The sequence below is a fragment of the Simochromis diagramma genome, unplaced genomic scaffold (assembly GCF_900408965.1).
Source record: "Simochromis diagramma unplaced genomic scaffold, fSimDia1.1 OVJJ01000483.1, whole genome shotgun sequence".
NCBI lineage: Eukaryota > Metazoa > Chordata > Actinopteri > Cichliformes > Cichlidae > Simochromis > Simochromis diagramma.
The window spans coordinates 152,257-172,365 of NW_024386835.1; the positions used below are offsets into that span (position 1 = coordinate 152,257).

Genomic DNA, 20,109 nt, shown 5'->3' on the forward strand with positions numbered 1-20,109 from the left:
CTCTAATCCTTCTCTTCAGAGTTGAAAGTGAGATCTGCTTACTACGATCACTATTAAGCTGTGCTTAAAGCTGTTTTCCTGTGAGCCCCGTATCACGTAAGCTGTTAACTCTCAGAAACTTGATTCAGTTGTGCCTTTTGGGTCTTCCAGACCTCTTCCAATCAGAGTTTGCCCCATTTTCTGAGTGCCCTTCGATGGTGAAAGACACAGCTTTCAAGGATTAATCAACCTCCATTGCTACAGAACAGCTTTAAATTGTTAACCCAAACTCAAGTTTGCTGAAATTCAATCATAGAACTGGATGTTACAATTCCTGATATTGCATTGCTTCTAACGGAGAAAGTCTCAAGGGATGGCTACTATGAGGAAAGGCAGCCCAGAAGCTTTATCAGCGGGACACATCATCAGTTGTGTCCCTCAACTTTGCAGGGTATTTTGTCCTTTTATCACAAATGATTCTACCAATTTTTATTTTTAAATTTCTTTTTAAATTCCTTAGTTTGTTATTAGCAGTAAGTCAGTAAAACATTTTTGCTCTGGTTGTAAGAGCTCTAGTTGTAAGAGCTAACATTGCCAGCATCTATCAGTGAAGAAGTGCTCGAATACTTACACACACACACACACACACACACATACAAAGTTTGTATAATTATGTTCTAGGTGCATTTCGTCATTCATTTCCACAATAGCAGTAGTCTCTGTGATAGTTTTTTGTTCTTTTGGATTTTTTGTTTGTTGCGCTGAATAGACGTTACACTGTTAAACCACTTGCAAATGCAAATATCTGCCAATCAAACTTAGTAACTCAATAATCAAGACAATTTGTAGAAGTTCAACTCCTGGAAAAGGCCAGGACCAGAAACTGCTGGCCTACCGCTCCTCAGTGTACAGTGTACTCTCCTACTGCCTGTGTCACGGCTGCGGCAGGAGGCAGGAGGGAAACACAGCTGGGAGAAATCAGAGCTGACGAGACACGGTAAGCAAAACAGAATACACTAACATGAGACACGGACTTTCTATGTTAAACAGGAACTATAACACAGAGACGTGGACTTGACACTGAGACTGAGAGACATGACTGACCAGGGAGGCAAAGGGAACCACCCCAGGAGGATCTGGTGATGGCCACCCCTGGAGGCCATCACCAGATCCTCCTGTCTCTGGTAAACCAGGCCCTTCACAGGTGACACCTTGCACCCCACCCAGCACCTGTTTGACCCGCTGCCCTCTGGTCAGCGCCTCGGGTCTATCAGGTCCCACACCTCCAGACTCACAAATAGCTTCTTAAACTGTCTGTCAACAACCATATCCCCCCCACACCCCACCCTGCTCACCTTACCTCACCAATTTGAGCCAATTTGGTCTGAGTAACCTTTATCACTCAGGCCACTTACACATGGACCCTACACAGACCAAGTGTTTTCTTTGCACCATCTCCAAGCACTTTGCAACTATTTTGTTCTCCAATGTGTGCCTTTGTCTTATTTTTGTATACATTCCTCTTGATTTTATATATTTCTCCTGTTTGCTATTTATCCCTACTGTCTACTATTTACAATTTATTCCGACACAGTTGGTGTGGAGCACCTACTGTTTCGTTTTACATGTACAATGACAATAAAGGGCTATTCTATTTTATTCTATTCTATAATGGGGAAGAAAGGTGATTTGAGGGACTACTCAAAACACTCATTTCATTTTAATTTTGAATATAAATTTAAAACTAAAACAACTAAATTTGATACTCGGTACTTTGTATGGCCTCCAGTTGCTTGTATGCATGCCTGACAACATCAGGGCATACTGCGAATGAGAAGATGGATATTGTCCGGTTGAATCTTCAAGATCTCGACAGAGACCGTCTGATGGTGGACTGAAACATCGATGGGCTGAAACATAATGTCCCAGAGGTGTTCTGTTGGATTTAGCTGAGGGGAGTGTGGGTGCCAGTCAGTCGTATCAAATCTTTCATACTCCAAGAAATGCCTGCATACTCTAATGACATAAGGCCAGGCGTGTAGATTTCAAATGATCTACATTGTTTGTTTTAATAAATTTTCATCACTAGATGGCGGTGTTTAGCAAAAATGTGTAATTGTAGCTACGCCTGCAGAAAGCATTTAGAATGAGATCATAGTGTTGTAGTGGTTAGATCTATTTTGTAAGGAGGTTCAAACCACAGTTGGAGCCTTTCTGAAGAATTTGTTTGTTCAAACACATAAGCCACAGGTGTGAACATGAGTGGAAATAAACTCTATTCTCTTTCTCTCTCATTGTTTTTGCATTGTTTTTGGAGAGCAGTTGAGGTTAGCGTCATAAGGAGTGGATGGAGCAACTTTGATGTATTAAGAAAAAACTTCCTGTGACTGCCCCGTTTGTCTGATAGAAAATGTTGCATTTGCATTAATAATTAATGTTAGCTTAGATTTTTGGAGTCCAGACGAGATTTTACCATTTTCATCATCGCCATCTTTAAAAGCAATGTCTCCAGTACTGGAGTTTACTGGTAGTTTCCAGTTTTTATTGTTTCCAACCATGTTTTCTACCTAAGAGTTGGTGCTGGTTATGATCATTTCCACCATTAGATTCATAAGATTTATGTGTCATTCTGTTACATCTGGGTTTCATCAGCATTTCATCTTCTTCTCCTGTTTGCGCATGAAAGACTCCACCCACTAACTACTCCATCTCATGGCTCAAAGTGGTGTTACACAAGAGTGCAGGTTGGACCTTTTTGCAGAAGGTTTAAACAGTTCAGTGTCTGTCAGAGAGTGAAAACTCTAAAACACTCTGGAGTTGAAACTGTAATGCCCAGAAAGAGTAAAATCCAAAATGATATTTAATAAATTCAATAACTGACCAAATGCAGACACATTAAAACTATTAAATTTATTATATTGTCGATTGCAAGTGAAAGTCCAGATGAAGGTGCATTGCATTTGTCACACCGAGGAAATAAGTTTTGGACAATTTTTTAGTAAATTAATAAACAAAATAGAGCAACAACACAGACAGTGATAAAAAAAATTCTTCAGGAGGTTTGGCTGCCACATGAAGATGACAACAGTAGCTGTCCATGATGAACATGCAGTACTGAATATTTTAACAGTAGTATTCAGTACTGCATACACTTTTCAAAACCCATTCACACTAAAAACCACGGGAAACAACAGCACTGACACATTAAGGCCACAAAGATGCACAAAGAACAGCTTTGCATAAATATCTATACATGTTGGACTGAGATAAAAGAACCACAGGGAGGATGAAATAAAGATAAAATGAGCATGTTTGTACATTACTTTGACTTTGTCTGGGTAAAAGGCCTCACTATCTGCAAACACACACACACACAGAACTTTGTAAAATTATATTTTTCTTTAAATCGGCATTCATTTCCACAATACCCTGATTGTATGTCAGCCAAACATTATATCTCCACATGATTCTGTTAAATGTTCATAGTCTCTGTTCTTGTTTACACTTTTCATCATGTTAAAGTTTATTAATTCTGGCTTTGTTGTTTTTCAGTGTATTTCTGTATACAGTTAAAGACACTTTATTGGGTGCAGCTATCAGGTACTATTACTGCTGTTTAACTGATTTTTCAAGCAAACACCTAATCAACTAATCAAATTGCAGAAACTTAGTGCATTTAGGCTTTTTTATATAATCAACATGACCCACTAAAGTTCAAAATGGGAATCAGAATGGAGAAGAAAGGGGATTTGAGTGACTTCGAACAGGATGGCATGATTGTTGTTGGCAGACATGCCTTTCTGAGTAGTGCTCAAACTGTTGATCTGTACTCTCCACAGAAGAGAAAATATCTAATGGGCTTCAGCTTTCTTAGGTAAAATGCCTTGTTGATGCCAGAGGTCAGAGGAGAATGGCCAGACTGCTTCAAGTTTACAGGAAGGCAACAGCATCTCAGGTTTAAATGTTTCAGTGTGCCTGCAGCATGCTGTACGTCATATCGTGTGGGACTGGTGTAGCTCATTCCTCAGAGATGGTGGCGTATGCATGATAAACATCAGACTGGAGAAAACAGACAGTCCTTTAAGTCTGCAGCATCTGTTAAGCTCAGAAAAGATATTCTGCACCTCAGGTGTCACTTACCTCGTCGTATTTAAACTCTTCTCTGTTCAATTTCTCTGCACCTGCAAGTAAGAGAATCAAATCCTAAAATTACTTTCAGTCAGGCAGATGCAGCTGCATTCACTGCATGTGATTCCCCTCTCACTAAAATCAAAAGTAAATCTTGGGAAAAAACAAAAACTTAAACACATTGTCTTGTAGCTTTGTGTCATGAATTTTTCATTTTACTCTTAGAAATGTGTACATCTAAGAGTCTTCAGTGCTCAGATACGTTCGAATTAAATGAATAATATGGAAAAGGTTTATTTTATGATTTTTACTGTTGTTGGGCTTTTTTCATATGATTACAAAAAGGAAACCACCTGTGTTGTTGTTATGCTAAAGGGTGAACGTTTGCAGGCAACGTGTTGTCTCTGTCACTTTGACAGTGAATCATCAAAAATATAGAGGGTCACTGTTTTATCTGCAACATTCATTCCTTATATCTGGCTGTTCTAGTCATATATTGGTGTTTTTGTGTATGTAATCCAGATTGTGTATACATATTCTTGCATGATTGTTCTTCATAGATAAATATTAAGTTTAAGTTTATAAACATAAACTTTTAAGTGAAAAACTTAATATAAAGTTGTTCACTTAATTTTAAACACATATTTCATTAACTATACATAACCAATGTAATTTACAGCCTTTATATAAAGCCCCCTACAGATACAGTAGGTGTTGAGGTTTCTACCCCCTGCTCTCATAAACTATTTTATCACCACTGGTACACGTTCTCACAGCTATGATTACACCATGATTTTTTTCCTCTATATTGTACTAAACAGACTTTAGATAGGTTTAAAGTTTGAGAAAAAAAACTGTTGCTCACCAGTAGTACATCTGACACCAGCCACTGAAGTGATCGCACTGTAGGCTCCATCATTACTTACAGGTGACTTTATCCAACAGAGAAAATCCACAGATAACACATTACAAATGAATGCACCTTTACCATTTGTAATTAAATTATTGAATATTAAAGTTATGGGAATATGCATTTGCATTACCATTCCTCCATGGTCAATATTTGCCATGCATACAAAGTCATCTGCAGCAGAGGTAAATAAAAAAATCTCAGAGAATAAAAATACATATAAATGCAATACTGTCTACTCTATTATTGATGGATGTTACAGTGCAATGTAAGGCATGCAATGTATGAATGCAGGGATACTGGCAGCTAAATAAATAAAATACCTGTGTTTTTGGCTTTAAACCTACAAGTAAAATAAATAAAGGGAAGCAAAGGTTACATAAAATTACAATGAAAATAAAAAGCAGGCTTATTGTGGGTTTGGTCGGTCAGTTTAAAAATTATAGGACAGTAAAAATTGTTAGAACCCATGTGAGACACAAGATGGCTTTTACTTTGAAAAGACTCTGGGATTTGAAGGCATTGTCCACCCTACAGCGTTTCTGGCTGGGTTGTGTAAATGGGATTAGACAGATGTATAACTTATGAGTAATGATAATTAGATGGTTTCAATGTGAGTCAGAGCAAATTAGTAACTGTTTCCCTCATTATATTTTAATTTCAAAAGAAGGAATAATTCTGTATTTTGCTATTTTCTTTTATTTCATTGCTTTAACTCTGTCTCTGTTATTGCTTCTGCATTTTGTAAAATAATGTCCAGGAATGAATGGGGAGATGTGATCAACATTTATTAAGGGAAAGCTCAAGTTTGCTGAAAACTAGATTTCTTACCTGTTTGGAGAATATCTGTCTGAGAAAAACAGAAATAAAGAAGTCAGAGTCCGAATGCTGTATAGGCTGAGTGGCATCAGATCAGTTTTACAGTCAGTGGCTCATTTACAGTATAGTTCAACAAACATACACAAACCTACAAACTTTCATTCAACGAGACCTCCTGAAAGTATAAAAGCAATACAAGTAGAGTTTGTAGGGTGGTGTGACAGCTCCAAACTTGAACTGAACGTGAGCAAAACCAAAGAGATGGTGGTGACCTTCTCCAGTAGGCAGAGGGATCTGGCTGCTTCAGTCACCACCACCATCCATGGGAAGCCAGTGGAGGTAGTTGAGGAGTACAAATACCTGGGAACCATCTTTGACAACCTCCTGAAATTCTCTGCCAACACAGAGGAGATTCTCAGGAGGTGCCACCAACGGCTACACCTCCTTAGGAAACTCAACTCCTTTGGAGTCAGCACACCCATCATGATAGCTTTTCATTATGCCTTCCTGGAGAGCATCATGACCTTCTCCATCACCTGCTGGTTCCACTCCCTCAGCCTTCAGAACAAGAACAGACTGCAGCACACTGCATCACTGTGCTCTAAAATCATTGGCCTGCCTGTCAGAACTCTGGCACAGGTTTTCAGCCAACAGGCCCTTAGACAGGCAGCCAAAATCATCAATGACCCCTCCCACATTCTTTACCCTGCATTCCAATGGCTCCCCTCTGGGCGACGCCTCCGCTGCATTTCCTGCAGGACTGAGAGGAGGAGAGCCACCTTTGTCCCCAAAGCCACCCTGCTTTTTAACTCCAGCCGATAAGAACATTTCCCACACCAGAAACATAAACTACTCTACACTCTTTTATACTGCCGACACTTTATTCACTTTTAGTAACTTACAGTTATTTATTCACCTTTCAGTCACTTTAATTTTAAAACTGTGTACTTTTAAAACTGTGTATATACTGTATACTCTGTGTATTTATTATCTCACTCTCATTGCCTGTTTATGTCCTGTCCTTATCTTTAACGTCATGCTACTCTGTTGTATCTTAATTGCCCCTTGGGGATAAATAAAGTCTTTCTGATTCTGATTCTGATACAAGAAATCTAAAAGTACAATTATTTCCTAAATCCTTAACACTACGTAACATATTATTGCATGAAAAAATTATTTATTACAGACTGATGGCAAAAAGAGTAACCAGAGCAATCTAATGTGAAATCAGTTTTAAAACTGTAAATGTTATACTCTAACATTAATATCCATCGGCACATTGACAAATACTTTCACATATCAATTGACATAAATCTCACCATTTCTTCTTTTAGATCTAACAATCATCAGCACCAGTATAAAGACGCCCACAGTGACTCCGAAACCAACGACGACTAACACAACAGTCAGTGTCCACGTTCCTGTTTGAGATCACAAACACATCTCATTTTTAACTCGAAAGTTGGACAGTTCTATGTCTCTGTGCTAAGGTTCACACTAAATATATGGCTTAGATTAACATGTTACTTTCTGATTAAATACTGCCACAAATAAAAACATCAGTAATTTAGTAATTTTAATTTTAGTAATTAAAATGTCTTTAACATTTAAAAAAATGTTAAAGACATTTTAAAGAATAGATGTGTGCTGATGTTGTGTAATTCAAAGGGGAGACAGTTGTATGGACAAAAATTGTGATAAATTTAATGGGCAGTTTTAATTAGCACTGTGAGCCCTGAGTGAGTCTTAAAGCGCTATATAAGAATATATAAGAATCAAGTTTTGAAAATACACTATATGAAATACTTTACTCCTGTGAGGGTTGGTTTTATGACGTATCAGTGTTTGTTTTATTTACAGGTTTTTCAAATGTGTGATCTACTGAAATAAAACAGAAATATTACAAAAACTTTTACAACAACATAGCTTTGCATTTTCAATGTGCTCATAACAGTCTCACCTGTGTTACTCCCTCCTGATGTCATGTCTTCAGTTTTTGTGGTTGCAGGGGCCATACTAGTTGCATGATTTAGATTAGTAGTAGTTACTAATTTAAAACACATAAATACAAAATAATTAACGCAATGTCAAATATATCACAACTTCTTAAGTATATATTTGCTACTGCATTTCTTTTCTGTATCACTAATGTCAGACTAATTGTAGCCCTTGTAATTTGTGGTTAAATAATACCACACAAAACACATCAGTAATTTAGCTCCTGATGGTGAGTTCACAGAAACGGTGGAAGTAGAAGCACTGGACGTGTTGATTCTTGATGCTGCTGCATAAATGTACACAAAGAGTTCAAAACCTTTGAAAGAAGTGACGCGTGATGATGATCTGGGTTGATATGTATGTGTATTGTACATATTACCTGCGGTTGTGGAAAATGATGATTTCATGACAGTCACTAGTGATTCTTTTTCCACAATATCTACAGGAAAAGAAAAACAAAAAAAATGTGTTTTTGTTTGTTTTTTATTATTTTTGGAATCACTGCAGCAGACATCTTGTAAAACTAAAAAACTGAATCAAACTCATAACACATAAAAATAAGTCAGTTTTTCTTGGACTTACCTTTCAAGCTGTATCGATCACTGCGAGGTGACAAAGACTTGGGTTCATTTTCCAAAGTGTAATCACAGCTGGCATCTTTTTGTTGAACATAATGTAAATGCCTCAAATCAGCAACTGGGACATAAAACTGGCAGAACCTCTGTTTGGTTTTTCTGCTGCTTTCCTTGGAGACAGCTAGATTTCGGACTGGACGACTTGCTTCTCCAAAGTACAGATTACATCTTGTGTCATCTTTCACAGATCCAGGCAGAGAGCAAACGAAATGAATATGTTCTCCATTAAAATGCTGAACGCTCATCTGTGGTGTTTGACCTACATGAAGATCAATGCAGTATCATTAGATATCAGTCACATATTCTGCATGTTTTACCAGTACAAAAACAACGACAGCGGTGATAATCACAACTGTCCTACTATAACACTCAGTCATCATATTTTACAACTGACAACAACAGCATTTACAACATTTTTCGATCCCCTGAAATTTCTTTTAACACCACATGGAGGCTGAAATGTATTTTACATGTATTCAACGAATCAGTAAAATTTGACATTCAGCCTTCTCAGATGATGCGTGAGAAACACATGTTGAACTGGTTAAATATCAGCTGGACCATCACGTCTGTTAATATGAACAGACAGAAAGGTGTAACTGAAATCCATCATAATTTTATCATAACAGGTTTTTATATTAAATACAAACAGTGATTCTGTATCAGGTTTTTGTATCTGCAAATTTAGTTCAGTGTAGTAGGCCAGATGTTTATAACCAGAGACCTGCAAAGTAATAACTGACAACAACTGTAATTAACTTTAACATACTCTCCTAAACATGAAGCACTGTCCTCCAGATTCCTGCCAAATGTAATTGTATGATAAATGATCTAATAACAGGAAGAAGAGTCTCTTACTTTGTATGGTGATGGAGGATGTGTCACTGTGTGGTGAAGGAGAATTCACAGCTCCATATTTCACTGTGTAAAAGCATCTGACTTTGACCTCAGCAGGTGACCTCTGATGTGACATAAACAGCAGTTCAGTTCCTGTCAGTGTCTGTAGACACGAGTTGCCTTTGTTACTTTGTTGCTCCCCAGTATAAAAATAACAGTGATGAACTGAGGCAGATGCTGGTGCCTGACAGTGTAATGTGACTGAGTCTGTCTCTGAGATCACTGATGTGTTCACTGTCAGTGTTGGTGGAAGGAGAGCTGAAAGATTAGAGGGAAATACGTGTATCAAATATCTAAAAGGTTATTATGACAACACACTTTGTTGTAAACAAACAATGTGTGAAAACTTTGTTTGGTTATTCGCAGACTGTATCAGTTCATATGATGCTAAAAGAACAGTTTGAAATTAAAACTGTAAATTGCAGACTGACCTTGGACTTGATACTCATGAGAGGAAGCTGTCAGAAATAACATGTCTAACAAGGGAAATACATGCATGTGTTAATAACTGGATATGAACACATATGCAACATTTAAACAATTGAACTGTTAAAGTTTGAGTTAGTTCTTGCTCACAGTCTGTATAAATGCAGATTTAATCCAACAAGAACAATAGTTTCTCAATAAACTAACAACCATAGAATCACCAGCCATGAAAAATGTAGGTAATTTGCAAAGATGACCCTGAGTTCATTTATGGTGAAATCTACAGAGAGTTAACTTACTCATGAGGATGGCAAACAGCAGGTGTCCAGCCATGATGAAGCTGAATACTGCAACAGCCAAATTAAACAGACTGATTGTCATTTTGCAGAACTTGTTCAAACTAAAAAGACAGGAAGCAACAGCACTGAACAACAGCCAAAGGCCACAACGATGCAGCTTTCGAAAATACCCATACGTGTTTTACTGAGAAACAAAGAACCACAGCAGAGGGGTGAAAAGAGGCTAATGAGAAGAGCACATTTGAGCATCATTTACTTTGAATTTGTGTGGGTTAAAGGCCTCACTATCTGCACACATGCATCACTTGCATTTATTTTCAAAGCACTGCAACACATGAAGTATTCACAAGTTAGTTCATAAGACAGTAAAGCGCACATTTTAGCTTTTGTATCTGCTGTTACCTGATAAACCTGTTACCTGATATTCTGCCTCTTTACTGAACAGTCTAAATGTTTTCTTGCTTCATATATAGATTCATTCAAAGTTTCAGTGATGAGAGGTCAAATCAAATTTAGTTTCTGCCCTTTAGCTCTATTAAATAAATGTATTTATGACAACACTGAAGTCACAATGATGGTTTTTACTGAAATAGAGATTTTTAACACCTCTACAACACATCATATACATCTGCTTTTGATACAGACAAATGTGCGCACTAAACAACAGCTGAAACGATGTTCAACATTCTCAAAAGTGGGACTCAGCTTTTTCAGTGGGAGAACGATACATTCAGAAAGTGCCGCATTCACTGAAAACACTACATCCAGATGAACAGAATCAACATTTGGAGATTTTCTTACCTGAATAATTGAGTATGCATAAAGATGTTCAACATTGCACTATCAGACTAAGTTTAATTACATCTGCACTCTCGGATAATACTGAAATAATGTTACAATCATGACTACAGACCATGATCGACATGATTTTTTTTTACCAACTTGCAACCCAGAGACAATAACAGAGCGCTCTACATATCCAACATTTAAGACATCTCAATCAATGGCTCATTGCAAATCATCAGCCTCTTTTTTAAGTAATGTCTGCTTGATATGTTATTTGTGTTTCTTTTGTTGTATGTCTGAATGCATGGAGACTATATTCATAAGAAGGTGGAGGAGAAAAGATGCAAAATGGAGCCCACTACATTGTATCTTTTAGGGTTACTGGAGCTGTTGTTTCTCTATGAAATAGACAAAATAGAAATAAAGTCGCATAATGTAATGGTGCATGCTGCATGCAAATTCAAAAAAGGGATGGAGAACTAATATTAAATGCACGAGTGGTTAATTCATTTTCCCAAGGGACCACATGGGAAATTGGGACTGTTGTGAAGGGCTGCATCAATAAGCTGGACTCAGTTCTGTTTAATACTAATGTTATCCGATTATAAGCTTACCACAAGAGTCCCAGTGTCCTGTGTGGCCCCAGAGGAAAATTCATAAAACATACTCTGAATGGAAAACCCATCATGTCACCACTACATTGTGTTTTCAGAGGAGCTGCGGCTGAGTTTCTGAAGTCCTCAATATAAACATATCAAAGCCATTCTTTGTTTGTAGGCATTTCAAGACTCAAGGCTGAACTCAAGCATGAACTCATCCTCACCTACGCAAACATTTTTACACTCATCACAAGTCTGCCTCTGTAGTCACTGAGCAATCTAAATTTGATTTTGCTTCATATGTAAATTAGATACAAAGTTTCAGTGATGAGTTGTGAGTACAAATTTAGTTCCTGTCCTTTTTCTCTAGGAGGTAATTTTATCTATGAGAACACGGAAGCCACTAAGGTGGTTATTACTAAAGTAAAGATCATTTTCGCACGTCTACAATGTGTGACACGCATCTGCTTTTGACACAGACACAAGTGTGCACACTGAGATAGCAAACAATAGTTGTTCAACATTGTGCTATCAGTCTAAATTTGATGAATTCTGCATTGAGCATTGATATTGTTTCTTAATCAGTTTTGCACCCTCAGATAATATTGAGATAATATTAACAACATGACCGGAGAACTTCAGTAATAAAGCTAAACAGCAACAAAAATAGGGAGCATCTCAAACACTGGCTGATAGCAAACCAGGTGTGTGACCACCCAGAACTCATTTATGTATCTATTTTTGTTGTGTATCTTTATGTCTTTGTTCATTTTAATGTTTTATGTGACCTGGCCTGGGACTACAGATATAAATGATCAGTTTTGTTATAACCTGGCATCTTTTAATTTTGGCATACTGATGTACATCAACATGCAATTATCCAGTCAGATAAAGAAAAACATTTCATTTAATCAATTTTTGTGGCATTTCAACTCCTATTAAAAGGCAAATTACTAACAATACTCAATACTTCAGAGTATTGTACTTCTGTATCTACAGCCAGGATAAATTGTGTAATGATGTTGAAATATATTATCCTTATTAAACTTCTTATTATTCATTTGACTCACGTTAAATACTTTTTAGAATATTTTATTTAGCTTGAAATTATGTCTGGGGAATTTTCTCCTACCTCTGTGATGTCCTGCCTCCATCCAGCCTAGACTGTAGCTTTGAACTGCTTATAGCTAAAGGAAAATTCTCTGTGTAATGCGTTTGCACCAACTACAAAAGAAAATACAAAAACACAATGTGAATAAAGCACGTGAAATTTTAGAAACCTGTCAACAACTTGTTTAAAACTAAAAATGATTAAATTCACATCTCAAAAGCTAATTTTGAGCATAACATTTAACCACCTAAAACAGTTTATTTTACTATTACAAATATCATCATAAAGAGGTGCAAAAGGTTGCATAAAGTGCCAAATACAGTCAGCAAAGATATGCATGTGATAAAGTGCGTTTCAGTCCCTGGGTAGGTTGTCTCTTGGTCATAAATCCGTGATTTTTAAATATTATTCCCAAAATCTCGATCAGCCAATTAAAGCATACGTCACTGTCGTCACACCGTCAAGTTTCATCAGTATTTAACATTGATCCGACATTTATTTAGGTCTGAGATTTCAGTCTCAGCCACAACGACGATTCAAATAAAAAGGCAGCGTTGTTTTAATGTCGCCTTGCTATCTGTGCATTTGAAGCACTGCTTGGGTGTTTTGACTCCGGATGAGGTGACAGGATTCAGTGATAACACATTAAGTTGGGTGAATCCGCGGTGGCTTTCAAATCCTAATTTACCACACCTGGTGCGATGCGGTTCACCTGGTCTCATTATGCCGGAAACAACTGCATAAAAACGGAGACAGTTGCCAAATAAAAGGAGAGTACGCATATTTTAAGACTTTAGCTTGTCTGCCTTTATTGTGTCCTGTTTTTAAATTTAGATTTTTAGTGAAATGCCTCCCAAAAGGCCACCAGCATACTCCACTGAGCTGTCCGATTCATCCACAAGCGAAGCGTCGGTGGATGAGAAGCCGGAAAAGAAATCAGGTCTGTGCGCAAAAGGCGAAAATCTCTAAGATGGAACGAACTTTAAAAATTATATGTAAATTTACTCTGCGTAGATGCTGCGCCTCATCCATCCACGGCGATCATGGTGAAAGAAGCACTTCAAGCGTTGGACTCGCGCAAAGGGGTTTCATCCCAGGCGATACTGAAGTATATCACCGAAAAATACCCGTCGGTGGATTTGGCGAGGCTGAAGACTTTAGTTCGCAAAAACCTGAAGAAGGGAGTGGAAAATGGGACGTTGGTGAAGCCTGGAAACTCCAGCGCGACAACGGCCACGAGGAGATTTAGGGTAAGAGGTTACATCTGCAGCTGCGTTCAAACGAAGAGTTCAAATGTCAATTACGGGTTTCGTCTTTATTAAGCTTGCACCGAAGACTAAACCAAAAGCCGAAAACGCAGAGCCCAGTGTGAAGAAGTCTCCAAAAGCAGCCAAGGATGGAGCCAAGAAGCCCAGGAAAGCGGGTATGAATGACCGTTAAACGTCGAGTGAGCAGTAATTTAAGCTGTTACTCGGTGTCAACTCGTCATTTCTTACAGGTGCCACAAAGAAGAAAGACGCTGCAAATGAACAAACAAAGTCCAAAGAGGTGAGCGGGCGCAAGTTTGGCTTTAGATGAGAAGTTGGGAAGTTGACTCTTCATGTATTTAAGCATGTGGATGAAGCTCATGGTAGTTTACATCTATATTCATGGTCAGAATGTTACTTTTGCAGAACTATAAATTTCAACAAAATGTACAGCCTCACTGGAGAAAAATCCCAAATTGCACAATAGACTTGAGCATTTATTTTAAGCCAGATGTAGCAAATTTGATGTATTTTATTTACATATGACTTGATTTGGAGTGTTTGATCATATGTCAGATTCATCTTAAAGTGAATTTTCTGGCAATTGCGTTACAATTCAAGCTTTAAGGGGTTAATGGCTTGGTAAAGTGTCCTGAACGTGTCAGTTTTCATAGGATCTCTTATTTGTCTGGTAAAGTAGTTTACATTCTCTCCAGTGTTCATAAAATTCTGACATTCAATCTACTGCTGTCTCCTAAATTCCCCTTTTGCCTTTTAGGACTCAAAGCCTCCCAAAAAGTTGAAGGATGAAGAGGCTTCTACATCAAAGGTTGCTCCAGCGAAGAAGCCAAAGGCTAAAAAAGCTAAACCGACTGGGGATGGTGAGGAAACTGCTGACTCGACCAAGACTAAAGCAAAGAAAACAAAGGAGTCAAAGCCTGGAAAGGCCAAGGCTGCCATAGCGGACAGTAAAGTGGCTTCTAAATCAAGCGGAAAACGAGGGACAAAGTCTGAAGATTGAACTTGTAATTCTAGACTGTTTTTATATCGTTTATCAAATAAATCTAAATTTTTAGCTCGAGTGCATTTGAGTATATTCTAATTACCTTTAATACTAGACTATACAAACTAACCCCAAGCATTGCAAATGTATTGAATCTGGCGCCTAATTTACTTCAGACCTTCTACATTTGTGCTACTGAAGGTCTAACATGTCCTACAATGAAAGAAACCTGACTGATTTTTGCAATTGTGAGTTTATGACGGCAAGTCTATAATGCTGTGTAACCTGGTTTCAAAATAAAGAGTTGTTCATCTGCAAACATTCTGAACTTAACGTTCAGGTGGCAGCTTTTCTGAGTGAACCATATTTGCACAAGTCTCAGCAGACAATTGTGTAAACGAGCTGACCTAGTGGGCTCTTCACCAAACTGAGTCACTGTTTCTATAAACTGGTGCATGTCCCTGAATATGTTGACCATCCTCAGCTGTAGATTCAGGTCCTGTAAACAAAGGATTCATTCCTGTTTAACTCGGACTTCACTGTATGGGCTATTGCTTTCTGTAGTAAGACGCATGCACTAGATTTAAGTTTCCATACACTGCAGTAATAAAGATGACGGAGTGGTGTCTGCATTCATTTTATTTGTTTCCAAGATGTTAATTGCAGAAGGGTAAATGGTGATACTCTAAAATAACATCCCAGTGCCTCCACAGGAAAGACAAAAGGACCAGAAAAAGCAGCATGCAAAGCATTAGAAGGGCTGTCTTGAAAAATGGGGCCACCCAGCTGCTCACTGTGGACATCAGCACCAAAAGCACGGTTATAAAGGCTAGCGATACATCGATTAGTTTTTCAAGTACTGTCTGTGCAGTGGTATTGCCCCATGTCTCTGGATGCCCTGCATCCTCTTCTTTCTGCTGCTGCTGCTCCAGCTTGAACTGGCGTCTCTCACAAGCCTCCAGCACCTCCTGCAGGCCAGAGACAGAATTGAAGTTTTCTACTGCCCAAGGAGAAGTACAGTTACAAAGCCAGCGCTAAAAAGATGCCAGGCCCTTATAGTGGTTTAAAAAGGGCCTGGCATCTTTTTAGCCCTGTCAGAATCTGTTTTTGGAGTTTTTATCTGAGGTGGAATAGTAAAGAGTAAATCTGGATTTTTTTTTTTTTTTTATTTTGTACAGAAAGGAAGAATCAGCACATCAGTTACATACTGAAACAACTTCTCTTGTCATGGGAAAACATTATTTGAAACTTGCATAAAAATCTTGTGTTGCATCAGAAGACCGATCAGCACTCTTCTCCGCTGTGGCGGCTAACTCTTTTTTCAAGTTCCAAACGTCATTCTGATACTGTTCTGTCAAGTCAATGAATCGCTCTTCTAGAGATTCCCTTCTGCAAAACACAACACTACATAAAAACAGCAGATGGTTTCAGCCTATACAGCTGTATAGAGTAATATAGTACCTGTTCTGTAGGTCTTTAAGGTCCTCAAAGAGCAAAGAGTAGTCTCGTTGGTGACTCGCATTTACGTTTTTAAAGTGTTCTTCAAGTTGGCTGTGGCTTTCCTGAAGCTTACCGACGTACTTCAGTACATCATCAAAGGCCTCGCTGTGGTCACAGGTACACTGCCTTGAGCTACTGTATAAGATATTGAAAGAGACATTTTAGTCAGATTTTGCACCACAGTTGCTGAATAATTGGACTGAAAGAAGATGTAGAGGCCTCCTGTTTGTTACTAGCGGTATTTGGATAACAGCGTGCTTTCCAGATGACGGCTGTAACCTGAAAATTGGTCTGCCTCAAAGTGGGCCTCTGTGGGGTGACTACATATATAAGCATGTTTTTTCCACTTACAGTAAAAAGCAATGAGCAGTGTCTCCTTACTGATAAAATCTGTCTTTTACTGCTGTTTAAAATAATAAAACAATTTCTTTAAAAAAAAAAGTGAGATTAAATTAATTAAAGTCTTTAAATTCAATGTTTTTTTTTGCATTAGGACAAAAATTCATTTAAAATGATTTATAAGCACTCATTTTAGTGTGGTGTCTGCTTATAATCTATCTATGCTTTATTTAAAAAGTCCATTATGTCACTGTTAAGTTGTGCTGATAAAATGGGAACTAACCTATTACAAAAATGACTGAGAGAATAAAAATTCACCCAGAACTCCAAACCATCATCACAGTCGATCAGCATCACGCCAGGGCATGAGTAAATGTTGTATTAAATGTCATTTCTAGAGTGCATGAAACATCCAACAGTTGTAAATGTTAATATGCAATCACCAGCCATTTTATTAGGTACACTTTACTAGTAATGGGTTGGATCACTTTGGGCTAAATTCTTCATGGCATAGATTCAGCACAGTGTTGGAAACATTGTGTGAGGTTATCATGTCAACATGGACCAAAAACTCTGAGCAGTTTCAGCTGTATGTTTATGATGGGATTCTCAAGTTCCTAAATAACCTTTCTCCTCCATTCTGATGGACTGTTTGAACTTCAGGAGCACGACTTGAACATGTCAACATGCTTACATTGTTAAATTTGCTGCCATGTGATTGGCTGAGTAAATATTTGCTGTGACCCTAGTGTAAATCAGTATTCTCGAAGATATTTTTATTTATTACATTTCAAGAAACACCTGGGCTTATACAGACCACAGAGGATATGTTAGGGTCCTAGCTGGGCCTCCTGATACTGCCCTTGTGTGGGCGTGGTGTTTTTCTCCGCCTCCTCCTCTCTTGCTCCACCCCTCTGTCTCTCTCTTGCTCTTCTCTCTCCCCGGGAGACAGCTGCTGCTCATTGGACTCATTTACCACCTGGGCCGAGTCAGCAATCACCTCTCTGAGGTCATATAAGCTGGGGATGAGCTGTGAGCAGGGTGGGGGTGTTCTTGGTGTGGAGTTGTGGGAATAGTATAGCTGCTTTATGTGAGTAGTGTGGGCTGCTGCTAGTGATAGGGTGAGCTTGTGGGCCCCTGGAAGTGCCTCCTCGTGGTGTGGCGTTTTTGTTTGGTTGTTGTGTTCTTTGTTATTGCAACCTTTTTTCCTTTTTCCAAGTGTTATTGGTAAAATGGCGTTGCCGGCTCTTTATGTTAAGATTATCTTTAATAAAGACTATTTTATTTACTAAAAACACCTCTGTTTTCCTTTCATTCTGTTCTGGACTCATTTGTTACTGGTCCCCTCACTCGCATGCCTAGACCCCTTTGGGGGGACGTAACAGGATAGAAACAAAGTAACGGTCCTATCACGCTAGTATCGATCCGATACCAGCGTTGGTATCGGTATTGTCTGCCCGCCTCTCACCGGGAGCTTTCGTCCCTTAGGCGGCTGCTGCTGTACCCCGTGTGTGTGGCCTGCAGACTTACACCTAACACACAGTACACGGCGATAAAGATCCCTACCTCACACTTGAATGTAGTAAGAACATCATTTTTGATGACTGTGCAGTTCTTCCTGGTTATATTGGTCGCTTCATGCTCACCTGGCTTCAAGTGACATCGTGGAGTCGTAGTCGGGTGTCAGTGACCTCTCAGGCGTTGATATGTTGAGACACATTTGTCACCTTAAAAAAAAAAAAAAAAAATCCAACTACTTTGCATGTGTTAAAGTTTAGCGCAATCGAAGCGATAAATGTTGTAAACAGTAAAACGACGTTGGTGCCCAACGTTCATGTTGCTTAACAACATGTAAAACTGTCAGAAACAGAAACGTTCACGCTGATTCAGGTTTGTGAATGTCGTAAACGATCTGCTATCCGGTGTTTCAGGTTCAGTAAGTTTTCTGCAGTTAAATAAAATCTGTGGTAGTTCAATAAAAGAAGTTGTTTTGCTGGGTGTAGCTAAAGGTCTGAAGAAAGAGGCAGTTCCCAGCTCAATTTCACCTTCATCCGCGGGGAACAGAGAAAAAAGAAGTCTTTAAAACGACAGCAGATTTAATGGATTGTGTGGAGCATCTGTTGGCTTTGACGTTTTTTGTTTTTCTGTACACTCTCGACCCTTTTATGAGACGATGAGAAAGGTTAACATATAATTGTTGATATGATCTTCATTGCAAATATCTTAGCCAATCACATGACAGCACCTCAGTGCATTTAGGCATGTAGACAGGCTCCATATGAGCTGCTGAAGCTCAAACTGACTTTGAACGTAGCATGATTGCATGTGCCAGAATTATTTCAGATACTGCTGATCTGCTGGGATTTTTCCAAACTACAGCAGCAGCAGACCACACCGGTGAGGAAACTAGAAACTGAGGCTACAACTCCACACAAAATGTGACAATAGAAGATTTAAAAATGTTGCCGGGTCTGATGAGTCTCAACTTCTGCTGCAACACTCAGATGATCAGGTCAGAATTGGTCTTAAACAACATGAAAGCATGGCTCTATTCTGCTTCGTATCTACGGGTCTGGGTGGGGATGGCGTAGTGGTGTAGGCAGGGGTGTCAAATGGGCCGGGGACACATCAGAGGCTCTAATCTGGCCTACTGGCCCACTTTGTAAAATGTGAAGAAAGGTATAGATTTTGGACTTTTAACTGCATTTTCACGTTTTACATTTACTAGTGACAGACTTCCTCCATGGCCTCTCATACTACATCAATCTACCTAAGTAACAGATAAGCATTTAAATAACAGAACATTTCCTGCATTTTTCACTATCTAAAATAGAACTTTCTTTTTTTCTATAGAGGGTCTACAGAAAAAAAACGTTTTTTCATTACTGGGCAATAAGCTAACAGCTTTCTGTAATTTTACACATCTATGTGTTACAGTTTAAGCCCAGAGAGCCATGCTGACAGATTTCTTCCATTTATTACAGAATCTATTTTTTTTAGAAGAACTGAGATGTTCTGTCGAAGCTGCACTTCTGTTTTCTTCTTCTAAGATATGTGAATCATTCCATGTGTGGTTAAACTTCTTTACAGTGGCAGAAGGAGAATTTCACTGATCCAGCCTACAGAGGGTCAAACACAGCTCTATGTGGCCCACGATGTAAACAGAGTCTGACATCCCTGGTGCACGGGACATAGGGATAGCACACTGACAGCCCCCTTAGTGCAGGCTGATCACTGTTTAAACACCACTGCCTACCTGAGTAATGTTGCTGACCATGCCCATCTTCTCATGTCAAAAAGGTCAAATCACCTGAAACCAGTTTGTTGATCATGCCAGTGAGCAAAAGTTTTTGTGTTTTTTACCTTCGTATTATTTTGACTATAACCCTCTTTAATGTTAAAGGTGTATGACCCCATAAAACAGATTTTTATA

At 38.6% G+C, this 20,109-nt stretch overlaps 2 protein-coding genes across 4 annotated transcripts; one reads left to right on the forward strand and one right to left on the reverse strand.

Annotated features, from left to right (window-relative positions):
• Positions 1 to 1,818: 1,818 nt before the first annotated feature.
• Positions 1,819 to 20,037, reverse strand: LOC120731530. Of its 2 annotated transcripts, XM_040028579.1 has the most exons (17): positions 18,323 to 20,037; positions 16,299 to 16,472; positions 15,698 to 15,805; positions 12,609 to 12,700; positions 10,092 to 10,139; positions 9,798 to 9,842; positions 9,328 to 9,624; positions 8,417 to 8,728; positions 8,214 to 8,273; positions 7,797 to 7,883; positions 7,156 to 7,257; positions 5,849 to 5,867; positions 5,341 to 5,360; positions 5,151 to 5,191; positions 4,973 to 5,039; positions 4,120 to 4,160; positions 1,819 to 4,038 (listed from the first exon to the last, which is right to left on the reverse strand). In XM_040028579.1, the coding sequence occupies exons 4-17, from the start codon at positions 12,628 to 12,630 to the stop codon at positions 3,997 to 3,999; spliced, it is 1,203 nt and encodes a 400-aa protein (XP_039884513.1). In that variant the 5' UTR covers positions 12,631 to 12,700; positions 15,698 to 15,805; positions 16,299 to 16,472; positions 18,323 to 20,037; the 3' UTR covers positions 1,819 to 3,996. The 2 variants fall into 2 exon arrangements, with proteins under 2 accessions (XP_039884513.1, XP_039884512.1); XM_040028578.1 differs by lacking the exons at positions 15,698 to 15,805; positions 16,299 to 16,472; positions 18,323 to 20,037 and having other exon boundaries at positions 10,092 to 12,699.
• On the forward strand, positions 13,340 to 15,425 carry LOC120731531 (protein B4). Of its 2 annotated transcripts, none has more exons than XM_040028581.1 (5): positions 13,340 to 13,527; positions 13,602 to 13,837; positions 13,911 to 14,010; positions 14,086 to 14,135; positions 14,622 to 15,425. In XM_040028581.1, exons 1-5 carry the CDS (start codon positions 13,434 to 13,436, stop codon positions 14,853 to 14,855), a joined length of 714 nt encoding a protein of 237 aa, XP_039884515.1. In that variant the 5' UTR covers positions 13,340 to 13,433; the 3' UTR covers positions 14,856 to 15,425. The 2 variants fall into 2 exon arrangements, with proteins under 2 accessions (XP_039884515.1, XP_039884514.1); XM_040028580.1 differs by having other exon boundaries at positions 13,341 to 13,527; positions 14,613 to 15,425.
• Positions 20,038 to 20,109: the final 72 nt, after the last annotated feature.

Bases quoted from the DNA above. Each gene is read 5' to 3' on its own strand.
- LOC120731530 (XM_040028578.1), bottom strand. From the start codon at position 10,173: ATGACAATCAGTCTGTTTAATTTGGCTGTTGCAGTATTCAGCTTCATC. The intron at 8,274-8,416 runs GTAAGTCCAAGA...CTTTTCCTGTAG, and splicing joins TGATCGATACAGCTTGAAAG to ATATTGTGGAAAAAGAATCA. The intron at 5,192-5,340 runs GTATTTTATTTA...CCTCTGCTGCAG, and splicing joins GTTTAAAGCCAAAAACACAG to ATGACTTTGTATGCATGGCA.
- LOC120731531 (XM_040028580.1), top strand. From the start codon at position 13,434: ATGCCTCCCAAAAGGCCACCAGCATACTCCACTGAGCTGTCCGATTCA. The intron at 13,838-13,910 runs GTAAGAGGTTAC...GTCTTTATTAAG, and splicing joins CGGCCACGAGGAGATTTAGG to CTTGCACCGAAGACTAAACC. The intron at 14,136-14,612 runs GTGAGCGGGCGC...TTTGCCTTTTAG, and splicing joins AACAAACAAAGTCCAAAGAG to GACTCAAAGCCTCCCAAAAA.